This window comes from Muscardinus avellanarius (genome assembly GCF_963383645.1).
Source record: "Muscardinus avellanarius genome assembly, chromosome: 6".
NCBI lineage: Eukaryota > Metazoa > Chordata > Mammalia > Rodentia > Gliridae > Muscardinus > Muscardinus avellanarius.
The window spans coordinates 68,080,743-68,093,587 of NC_137791.1; the positions used below are offsets into that span (position 1 = coordinate 68,080,743).

The 12,845-nt window shown below is 35.7% G+C and overlaps 1 protein-coding gene across 1 annotated transcript in view; it reads right to left on the reverse strand.

Moving 5' to 3' along the window:
- ARHGAP24 (Rho GTPase activating protein 24) overlaps nucleotides 1-12,845 on the reverse strand; it is a gene marked incomplete at both ends in the record, with an annotated part of 413,331 nt that overhangs the window by 278,317 nt on the left and 122,169 nt on the right. The window contains one exon of the mRNA XM_080697743.1: nucleotides 6,283-6,370. Coding sequence (XP_080553869.1) covers nucleotides 6,283-6,370 — 88 coding nt within the window. The remainder of the gene's footprint in view (nucleotides 1-6,282; nucleotides 6,371-12,845) is intronic.

Genomic DNA, 12,845 nt, shown 5'->3' on the forward strand with positions numbered 1-12,845 from the left:
ATTAGCACTGTCATGGCAAAACGTAGGGTAAATAACATCTTGTCCTTTTTTGAAGGGTCTAAATTTGCTACCAGGCAGTTGAAAATCATGTTAGATTACCCTTCAAAAATGTTTTTATTCTTTATGTTTTCATAGTTATGTCTTTGTCCCTCATCCCCTTATCTTCTACATTTACCTCTTATTTTCTTTCCATAAGAAAGGAAAAGAATAAGATAATCTCCTAGTTCTCTTAATTTTTGATTTTTGGAACTGGGTTGTGATGGGGCTTTGCAGGTCTGGAATATTGGCAATTGTCCTTGAAACCCATAATGGATATTTGTTTAGTTGGTGGACTGATTCCTAGCATATGATTAATATCAGGTGTGTTTATTAGAAGACACTGACTGATAGCTTGGCCAGTGTGTGGAAGGAATTTGTGAAGAAGCTGAGAACAATTTTAGCAATGTTTATTCTATAATTAAGAGAACTGGACCCAAGGGTACAATTGTTTTCTGTGGAAAAGACTTTCTACATATAGCATTTTCCTTTTCTACTGTTACTCACATGTAATTAAGACTACTACTGCCAAGTGTGTTTTCTCCCTGTTTTTTATTATTGAACAGTTGTGGCCTTAGCATGTGCCTTCAAAGAATTATAAATGAGCACCTTTATCAAATGTCTTTTTTTATGATGGTCTTAAACATGTAAATCCTTGCAAACTGAAAATATCTACTCTCTTCTCAAGTGCCAAAGTTCTCATCCTTAATGGATGAGCTGAGAAGAGATACCATGGTATCTATTTCAGTTAAAAAATAACTTCACATGTTTATATCTCAGAAAATATGCTTCTGAATGAAATATACTGCTAAATCTCCAACATGATTATATATAATTTTATTTTAAACAATTTAAAATATATAGCCGGGCGTGGTGGCGCACGTTTGTAATCCTCGCGCTTGGGAGGCGGAAACAGGAGGATTGCGCAGGTTCGAAGCCAACCGTGCTGGGGTAAGAGACCCTGTTTCAAAAATATAAAATAGTTCTGGGAATGTAGCCCGGAGGTAGAAGGGCTTCCAGGAACCCCAGTACCACTAAAAATAATAATAATAATAATAAAATAAAATATATAAAATACATGTTTTACCACACACATACAATTTTATTTTGGTCTCCTGAACTTTACCTGTAAATCAATAATATAGAATTGAACTCACACAAATGGACACACCTCCAATACGCATATCTACATATAGATTCACCAGTCACTGTGAGTCTTTTGACTATAATAAAATTGCTCGTCTGTATGTTACTTTTTTTGTAGAGTGGAGGTAATTATGTTGCTTGACTTGTGGAATTCCAGTGAGGATTAAATGAAGAATCTGGGACATTGCCTGAGATACAGAAATATGGACACAGATACAGCTTTAGATTCTGTCATGGAAACTGGTGCTCCATCTAAATCCTGAGAGACTGGTACACTGCTGCTGCAGGCACACAGAGAGAGCCGTCAGGTGAGTATTTTTCCACCAAGGTAAAGAATTGCTTCACCTGAGTTTATCTGTCTCCTTCCTCCCAGGCAAGTATTAGTAGACACCAGCAAGCAAGGGCCCCGTCCTGTAGTCTAGAGCAATCCTGAGGGGCACCCCAGCCTCACAGCTCCCCATAGGTCAGTGATGGAATCAGTTAGACGGCACAGTGGGCCAGCTTCTCCTGCCTCGTGCTCCATCCTACCTTCCTCGGTCCCTCACAGATCAACTGTCTCCAGGTAGCACTCAGAACGTGCTCCCTGGAAACCCAATTTAAAATTGCAGACAGATATAAATAAAATTTTCCTTCCCATTATCTTGACATTTCTTCCAAGGGCCAAACTTGAAGAAAAAAAAGTGCTAAAAACCTCACATTCTAAGTTGAAAGAGCAATGTCTGTTGAACTGAGATATTTCCCTACAGGGCTTATGGAAAAAAAGCATGTCAGAAAAGGAACCCTGACTCTGATTATTATAAGAGGAGAACTGAGAACCAAGAAGTGCTACCTGGAGAAAGCAGTTTTCAAGATAAGCACTATATTTTGAGGGGTAAAGGAGAAGTTCTCCCATCTACTAGAACAAGTCTGGAATGCACGGGAACATAACTTGTAAATGTTAAAGTGTGCCAGAATAATTACCCATTCTTTCTCTGAGTTGAAGAGTCCTGATGACCTCTGACTCTTGGGAGTCACTGATCTTACTGACACTGTAGCTTACGATCCATGGACAGAAGGGCAAAAAGAAAGAGACAGCAATGGGGAAACAGCCTGCTTTTCTCTGACTTGGCAGCCTAGGAAGCATGAGCAACCTGGTCCATGAATAAGCAAAAGGAAGCAGCTGGCTTGTAAGCACACTTGTACTCCATCTAACAGGACCATCTCCAAGGTGGGAGTAACGTACCACGTGAAGTGCATTGCCAATCCCAGGGTCATGGAAAAACCCACATATACCTCCCTCCCCATGAAAGTGCCAGCATTTGCGATGGAATGTAACACCCAGTCAGTATTCAGAGGTCGTGCCCCAGCAAAACATGTAGGAAAATGTAACCTTCTCCCATCATTCTCAGTCTCTTCACCAGATAGAAGGGCAGAGAAGTAGGAAAGGGAAGAACAATGAGGAGATTCCCTTCATTTCAGCCACTAGAGCCTCAACGTCCCTGCTGCATCAATAGAAGGTAAGGAAAAAAAAAAAACAACAGGAGTTCAATATAGCAAAGTGGGTGACTGCGATTCCTCCATAAACATGGTAAATATATGCACCACTTGTTTAGCATCCTGTCAGGGATGCAGTTATGAGTAAGGTGCAGTTCCTAACGAGATGGAATTATCTAGTCTTTTTTCTCTTTTTTTTTTTTGCCTCTCTTTTTACAGAATCATTTCTTTTTCTTCTCCTCTCTCTGAGAGACTATTCTAAAAAAGTAAAGGCAAAATTATTCCCTTAATTATTCTGTTTATTTAAAAAAATCACAAGGAAAATCAACCAGAACACATCTTAAAAGGCAGAGAGACCAACTACATTTTCCTTTTTCAAGGACTATACATTAAAGATCTGCCAACATTCCTTTCTCAACCACATTTCCCCAAAGCTTAGTATTTGGCTGTAAAAGTCCACTCCATTTGAAAGTTTGGCATGTCTGACAGCAAAGCCTTCAAATTTTCCAATTTGGCTGACATCTTTTTGAATAACAAGTAGGGAAATTGGACAAAATTGGAGTGAAACACTGTAAATCATGGCATTATTCAGAGAGATAATTCATGTTAGAGGATAATGAATCTATACAAAATTAACCCTACATGATTGTCTTTCCAGATATGTTTTTACAAAATTTCAAACCTGGATAGAAATATTATATATAAACACATGCAAATAAGTAATAAAAAAAGACCTGAGATCCTTGACCCTGTTGAATATTCTTGATTTTTCATATTTGTACATGATTATTTCTTAGTTTCACAGAAAATTTCAGACTAAAGCAAAACCAAACAAACACTACAAACATTTCCTACATATAGATGGCTAATTATAAGACCATATAGTATACATGTGGATAAACCAGACTTGTACACACAAATGTGTCTGTATGTACACAATCCTAGAATGCTTTTTGTTAGAATTTCTGGAGGACTTTGTAACTTTGGTGGAAATCATTTTGGCCAGATGAGACTAAAGGATTCAATCCTCTCCTATTCATTCCTATAGCTCTTGTGTCTTAGGCTTGAGATATTTATCCTTAGAGATAGAGGTGTGTTAGGTCTACAAGCACCATTTTTAGGACAAGTTTCCAGAAGTCACATTAAAGAAAATTCTACAGAGAGAGAGAGAGAGAGAGAGAGAGAGAGAGAGAGAGAGAGAGAGAGAGAAAGAGAGAGACAAAGAGAATATGAAATGTATGAGAAGTATGTGTTATCTAAGGAGGCATACAGAGAGCTCTGTACAAAGTTACCAAAGTACCAACCATATTTCTGCAATCTTTCCTACCTCCTACAAGTTCTGACAAATCAAAGCAGCCTGTTGTAACAGCCCATATTCCCATGTTAAACCATTACACAGTTGGAAAAAACTGGAAATAATCATCTTGTCGTTTCCATTCGCAAAGATAAACCAAACATTTTGCTATCCCTAAATAATTTTGATTTTGCAAAATATGGCAAAAAACATGTGAAATAGATGCTCACATTCTTATACAAATACAAAAAAAAGTATTTACTGGAAATGTCATCCTGATTCAGAGTCACACCAGTAAAGGCCCAGTGACTGATATTAAGATATTAATACCACAGACACAAGATTTTCAGTGTATCCATGTGTATTTCCAGCTGTACTTCAAAGAAACATTTGGCACACATTCTTCTCACACACCATAAGATGATTCCGAATTATAAAACCTAACTTAGAAGCCACTACATACTGCATTAATAACCCAGAAAGCATCTTCTTTCAAATAAACTATGGGCACACTATATTTACCTCCATAATTACAGTGGCAAGCTTGAATTTTCTCCAAAATTTTTTGAAAGAATAACCTTTAGATTTAATATTCCACAGTCTTAACCATCTTAAACTTTGCTCATCAAAAGCTATTGTGTCATATGTACTGCATATGAAACAGATGCTTTATAACAGCAAACTTGGAGAAGTTTTACCCATGACTTTCTGGGCTTGAAAACAATCATCTCTCTAAAACAGAATTGAAAATATCCATCTAGGTTACATTAGAACTTCTTCACCAAAAGATGAAATCTCTGTGCAGCTTGCAGACCAAATGGGAAAGTAAACCTCTGGCATTATTGAAGATGAAAAGTCAAAGCCATCAGTTTAATACCACAGTGGTTTAAAAACCAACAGGCACTGATATTTGAGAATAAATAAGGAAAGAAATTTCCTCTACTGATACTTCAAAGGTTTTGCAACATCTGGAATCTAGTTCCATACGGGTATTTCACTAAGAAGTAAGAATAAAAGGATTTTAATAGGGCAAACAAGATTCAGGTTTCCTACAATATGTTCTCCCTGGGGGGAAACAAATAACATAACGCATCTGACTAACCTTTCTGCACTTCACCAGCATTAATTAACATTTAGTCATGGATTCCATTGTGAGCCAGATGAACTCAGTGCTACAGCTGTTTTCATGGAGAGGAAAAAATATGCTTTCACATTTTAGATTTCCATCCCTTATAAATCTGGAAAAATATGTTTTATTGACTGCCTTTGTGCCAGCATTATTGATATGAATTACATATTACTCATCCAAATAAATTCACACCCACCCTAGACTGTGATTGTGTCAATATCAATTTCACATGATGGGATCAGCCACAGCCAATACTATAAAAACCACATTCTTAACTCCCCTTTCCTTACATCAAGGCATAGGAAAAGGCTGAAAAACTGATCAAAGTGGTAGATCATGGCTTTGGAGAGGCTGTTGCTATGTTATTCAAAGATTTAAGTGGGGATCAAGTACACTAAGAGAGATGAGTACAGATGCCGAGGAAAAATGAACAGATGTTGCTGAAAACTGACTACAGAATTTGATGACTTGGCAAAGACATCCTCAACTCTTCAAGCTGAACATGTGAAAGTGGTTCGTTGAGATATAAGACTATAATACTTGGTTAGTCATTAAAAGGGATTTGATTTTTTGCTTTTATAGCAAAGGATTATTTCAGTAAATGCAATTTTGTAAGAAAATATATCACTGTGTCAACTAGGCCAAGTATTCTACCTATACCTTGTGAAATTTCTTTTATTTATTTTTTGTGGTACTGGGGATTGAACCTAGGGGCATTCTACCTCTGAACTACACCCAGTCCTATTTTTTAATCTTTATTTTAAAACAGGTTCTCGCTAAATTTCAGAGGGACTCACTAAGTAGCTGAGGCTGTCCTCGAGCCACAATCCTCCTGTCTCAGCCTCCCAAGTACTGGGATTACAAGCACGTGCCACCATGCCCGGCTACCTTGTGAAATTTCTACTATAAGAACATTATAAAATAAAAATTTTCTCCAATAGTCCCTTACAAGTACTATGTCATGACTTCTGGCCAGTGCTAGTTTTGTGGACAACTGGAAATGCAACTGTCATGTAGCCTTGCATATGTACTTCTGTGCACATTGACTTGATAAATGTGTAGACTTGGGTAGGTACTAAAAAGATTTGATACTTGCCTTGAGATTTTTAGCTGTAACTCAAAAAGACTAAAACATATCTGACAGGTCTTCATCTTTACCAACATCCAACAGCAATAATTTCATCAAACCAGGAAAATGTCTTACCTGGAACTACTTCGAAAAGAAATTTTCCTGGGTTCTCTTCATTGCCAGAATGTTCAAGCACTTTATTTCCAGGCAGAAAAATAGTACCCTGTAAATACACAAGCCCCAAATGTCAACATGATAGCAAACATCACATATAATCATACTTAGTAAATATCTAAGGTAATAACCCACTAATTGGCACTAATAACCCAATATACAATAATATGCATCACACTCATTTCTGATGATCAAATATGTACCAGAATCATATTCATTCAATATTTAAGAAATGTTTGTTGAAAATCTAGTATATATAAGACACTATGTTGACTTCTGGATTCATTTGTGTGTGTGTGTGGCACTGGGGATGGAACCATTCTACCTCCGGGCTATACTCCCAGACCTATTTTATATTTTATTTGGAAACAGGGTCTCTTAAGCCAGTGAGGCTGGCTTCGAACCTGTACCATCCTTCTGTCTCCGCCTCCCAAGAGCGGGGATTACAAGCATGTACCACCATGCCTCGCTTGACTTCTGGATTCATTTTAAGTATCAAGTTATTAAATGCTTTCAAAAGGTTTGCTGAGTATTCTACCAACATAAAATATGTTGTTCTTCTTATTCATTCTTATTCTTATTTGCTCTAAGGAATGAACCAATGGGCATTCTATCTCTGAACTATATTCCCAGCCATTCTATTTTACACTTTGAAACAGGGCCTTGCTAAGTTGCTGAGGCTAGCCGGTGACCTGTCTCAGGTTCCCAAGTATTGGGATTACAGGTGTATGCCAGCATGCCTGGTCCCAACATAACATTTTTTAATTGTTGAAATACTCTCATAAAGTAGGCATTGTTTTCCCCATTTTATAATCATGAGAAACAAGGTCTATGTGACCATAATTCTATTTGTTAGACTCCCATATGCTGCATGTTTGACAATTTTCAGTCTTCAATGAATATCATTCTCAGAAACACTCAGGTATTGACAACTATTCTTTTTGAAGGACCTTCTTTTCTTCATTTCTTGGTTTTCTCTAGGTTTTGCCCTTATAGTTAGCAGAGTCTATTCTTTTTTTAAAAAATCTTTTCACTAAATACTATTGAAAAATAATAATTACATGAAAAAGAATAAACTTGGACCGTTACCTAACACCATATACAAATATTAACTAAAAATAGATAAAAGACTTAAATGTAAATCTTAAGACTATAAACTTTTAGAAGAAAACATGGGTCATAAAACTTCACAACATTGAAATTGGCAGTGACTTCTTGGATATGATTTCAAAGGCACAGGCAACAAAATAAATAAACAAACTTCCTAAAAAATAAAAAAATATTGTACATCCAAAGACAATGTAAACAGAGTTAAAAGTTACTTATAGAATGGGATAAAATATTTCCAAATGCTATATCTGAAGGTATATTAATATTCCAAATAGAAATCCTAAAAATTAGCAACAATAAAAGCAAACAATACAATTTAGAAATAGGTGAAAGACTAAAATAAATAATGAATCTCCAAAGATAAGCAATCTTAGTTGTCTGCTGGATGGAAAATCTTGTTTCTCTGGTTCTGGTGTGTATTACCTATTTCTTCTTTGTAGTTAATCTCTTTGAGTATTTTCCTCTAGCGCTGGTTTTGAAGACATAAATTCCTTCAGTTTCTGTTTGTCATAGAAGCTTCTTATTTCCCCATCTAATTTGATAGAAAGTTTTGCTGGGTAGGAAATTTTTGGCTGAAAGTTGTTTTCTTTCAGAGTTTGGAATATGTTACTCCAACCCCTTCTGACTTTCATAACTTGGTTTGGGAAGTCTTCAGTGATTCTAATTGGTTTGCCTCTGAATGTCACTTGGCCTTTTATTTTTGTTGCCTTTAGGATTCTCTGCTTGGCTTCCACATTGGTCATTTTGACAATTATGTGGCGTGGGGAACGTCTTCTCTGATCCTGTCTAAAGGGAGTTCTATAAGTTTCCTGGACCTATGTATCGACGTCTTGCTCTATGTTTGGAAAATTTTCTGCCATTACTTCCTTGAAGAGATTATTGATCCCTTTGATTTCACCTTATTTTTCCTCCTCTATTCCGATTATTCTTAGGTTAGCTCTCTTAAAATGGGCCACAATTCTTCAATGTCAGATTCCTGCTGTCTGATTTTTTTCTAAGTTATAAATTATGCGTTGATTTTTGGAGTGAGATTCTATTCTCCATGTGGTCTAATCGATTGTTTATACTTTGAATTGAGGTCTTTACCTCAATGATTGCATCCTTTATTTCTTTTAGACTCTAAATTCTTTTATAAGGTCCTGTATTATTTCTAGAGTTATATTCCTGATTTGATCTTCTGGAGATCTCTGAATTTCTGTGTTATCAGGTTCTGATGATATGGGGTTGTGGGCATTCATTGCTCTCTTGTTCCTCTTTCCCATGATTTCAAAATTTTGTGCCTTCCCTGGGACACTACGACTTCATTTAGGGTACTCTATATCTCGACTCTGTGGTAATCTCAGCTGTCACTATCTCCAAGGAGATTATCAAGCTACACAAGTCCCTGGGAGTGCAGTACAGGGAATTCTCCTTTAAGGGCCGCAATTTTACTCACGGTTATTGTGTGCACTGATCAGGAGCTGTCGCGGCACGTGGTGAACTCACTGTCGCTGCTGGCAATATGGTGCCGCTGCCACACCCTCGGCTGTGAGGCTGGTGCTGCTGGCAATATGGAGCCGCTGCCACTCCCTCAGCTGTGAGGCTGGAGTATTTCTTTTCTGGTTTTGAGCTCTGTTCTGAGTCCCTGGAAGGTGTGATGAGCTTGGCCACTGGGAGTTTTGGATGTTCTTTGCGCTGAAAGAACTGCTGAATTTCACCTGAATGATCTGCAGCTGCTCACTTCATCTCCTTGTTTACCTTTCCTCCCTGGAGCCTGGTGCTGTGAGGGAAGATGGCGCCGGCGTGGCTCCACTGCCACATTACAGACTTGATTTCTTTTCTGGTCTCTGGTTGTTCTTCTAGTCTTTTTTTCCCTGTCCCTTATGTTTACATTTTTTTTTCTCTCTGTTGCTAGTGTTTTCTGGCTATGAAAAGCGCTGATTTTGTGGCAATAGAGATCGAGTTTTAACAGGATTCGTAAATGCTGCTTTTCTCAGTCGCCATCTTCCCAGAAGTCCAGCAGAGTCTATTATGCTAACTGTAATTGGCCTTAAGAAGTTAAAGTTCTTTGAGGACTTATCTAAGGATCCATTCCCTTCTGATTCTAGTCTCTCTTAGCACCATGATATCTATGCCTATAACTCCAATAACCAGCTATAAACCAAGGAATATTAATGTTTCTAAACAAGAACTCTCTACACCAGATCTTTACATCCAAGAGCTTATTTGACATTGTCAATTATATATCTCAAGGGCATATTAAACTCAACTTAGTCAAATTAAAATGCAAATAAATTTAGTCCTTATTATGTACATTTCCTAGGTCAGTGACTGGCACTGTTTTTCATTCAGTTGCAAAATCTAGAAATGTAGAAATCATTTTCTCTCTTGTATTAGAGATTTACTCTCCATTCTTTGGTTTCATTAACCATATTATCTCTTATGTGGAATGTTTCTAACACCTCCCACTGGATGACTCAGTACTATAATATCTTTTAATCAATATTCTTTAAATGTAGTCAAAATAATCTTTGAAAACCAAAATTTGATATTACAACTTTCCTGCTTAAAAATATTCAATGGATTTCATTTGTTTTATGACAAAAGTCTGGGTGGCCTAACTCCACTCCCACATCTTTAATTTTTCTACTCTTACACTTTGGTTACTTCCTATGGTTTTCTATGGTCTTTTTGTTGCTTTGTAAAATTTTCTATGATCTATTCAATTACTTTTATATAAATCACATCACATTCCCATTTGTTTTAGGATGACATTCTTTCTCTGATTATTTGATACTAATTTTTCAAATTAAGCACATTTAAAATCTATTTTTATTGATTCCTACTTTACCACCATCAGTGCCTAGCATTTTAATTGGAATGGAGTAAACACTAAGGAAGTGGATTGTTGAGTGACTGTTATGGTTAGTGTAAGAAAGTCAGTATTTAAAATCAAGTGTGCTAGATTCAAAACCCCATGCTCTTGTCCACTCTGTTATTTGCACATTTCTTCCAGCTTGAAGCAATATTTATCTCAACTAGTATTTTACTCAACTCTCACCCTACCTGCCTTAGCACAGAAAATTATAGCCATCAACACTTTCCTTCCTCTGGGCTTTGCGTGGTAAAGCATAGCACTCTCTAACTAAAACCAAAGTAAGTGTAGGTTAGAAGTATTCCTCCTCCTTTTTTTTCCTCCTTCAGGAAGTAAACTTTCCTATTTGTCATTATATTTAGATTTTCCTAGACCATGCATCCCACTTTGTTTACTTGTGTCTTGTTAATAACCTTTTTAAAATTAGTAAGTAATTTGAAGTTATTCATCATCAAGACTTTTATTTTATAGGTTTATTATGTATGGGTTCTATTCAGGGTAGCAATATCTATTATTCAAATTGTGTGTTTATTCTACCTATTAAAATTATGTTGTAAAGTAATTCAATCTATGATTTATCTTAATTTTAGAACATAGCATCTTACCCTCCAGATAGATATAGTATTTATTTTATGCAGACATGGTTGTTTGTGTATCACTCCTATTAATTCTATGCTTTCAGACTCTATTTAGGTTCTTATGTTGTACATGTGCCATTTAATCAAATTTACACCACTTTCCTACATAAACAACACTGGCAGGAAATCCCAAATGACCATACAGGACAATGAAAACACTTGAAGTAATGCAATCCTTTCCTGTCATTTTTGTACATGTTAAATAGTTACTTCTGGCTGAAATTTTTACTTTCATTTTCAAATTTGACATTACAAAAGTTTTATATATATTGATAATTTTACAGACAAATTTTGATGTAAAAATAATAGTTTAAATATAGCATATATTGTTTAAGGCAGTATAGTCTCAAATTTACAAACATTTAATATAGTAAATAGTATGCTCACTATCATCTAGTAAGTAAAATGATTTAATTAAAATGTCTAACACAAGCACCTTATATAGATACCAAGTAATTAAAACATATATCTAAAATATATCTCAGCCAGGCATAGCGGATCACACTTGTAATCTCAGCATTTGGGAGGCAGAGACTGGAGGATCACAGTTCACAGACAGCCTTGTCTACTTAGTGAGGCCCTTCACAACTCAGTGAGACACTGTTTCAAAAATAAAAAAGACTAGGTCAGGCGTGGTGGCACAGGCTTGTAATCCCCACACTTGGGAAGCTAAGACAGGAGAATTGCACAGGTTCGAAGCCAGCCTCAGCTACTTAGTGAGGCTCTCAGCCACTTAGTGAGACCCCGTTTCCAAATAAAATATAAAATAGGTCTGGGAGTGTAGCCCAGAGGTAGAAAGCCCTGGGTTCCACCCACAGTACGACAAAAAATAAAAATAAAAAATAAAATGCATGTAAAACCAAATTATAGCTGTTAATTAGTCATCATAAAACAAACAATATCAGCATTATATACATTTTCTCATATTTGATGTATCTATGTATATCTGTGTAGGGGCACATAGAATAATTTTTACAAAAAAATTATCTGCTTCAAATTTATAATTCACATATTTAAAATACCAATGTGATAATGGATATCATTTTAAAAATATGAATTGCATAGAACTCCCTCAAATCCTCTATTGTTATAAAGTCATTGTCAATTTTCTGTGTTATTATAAAAACAGCATAATTAACATTCAGGAAGATAAATATCTGAAATCCTTAATTTTTTTCTTTAGGAACAATATCTAAAAGATAAATCGGTACCAAGAAGTATACATTCCTTGCTTATGTGAGTTTGGTTAATTCTAGAGTTTCTTTTAATTAGTTAACTAAACAGACAATTAACTAATAAGCAAGTATAATTTTAGTGACACATCTAATTCAAAAGTAATTTATTTGTTAAAACTAATATGTCAGATATTATTTCTATACTTTACTAGGTAATGTGAGGTTTGTGAAAGAAAAAAATAATAAAATTTATTTTCAACACAAGAATAACATAGTACCTAACTGTAGAACCAATGAATGCCAATGTAGGTTGAAAAATAAGCAAATATAATAAAAGTTTAAAAAATAGTATCACAGGACAATCTGATAGTTAAGACAATATGAAGATATTAATATTTAAAATAATTAAGATAATTTTTAAAGTTTTTAAAGGAAGATAGAGTTTTAAGATTTAGTGTAATCTTCCAATGTAGAAGAAATAGTATCAACAGAGCAAGAATTAGAACCATATGTGCAAAGCACATTAGAATGAGCAAAAGATACACATGGAGGAATAATTAGTAAGTAAAATGGTTGGTTACATATGTTGAGGGTATGTAGAAAGTCTAAAGTTACATATGTAGAAAGTCAAACCCTGAGAGGAAGATGTGACGATTAATATCCATAGCAGCTGATAACCGGTGCAGGTTCTTGAGCAAGCACATGGAGATTTAGGAATGATACAGTTAACTTGTCATAAGATGGCGC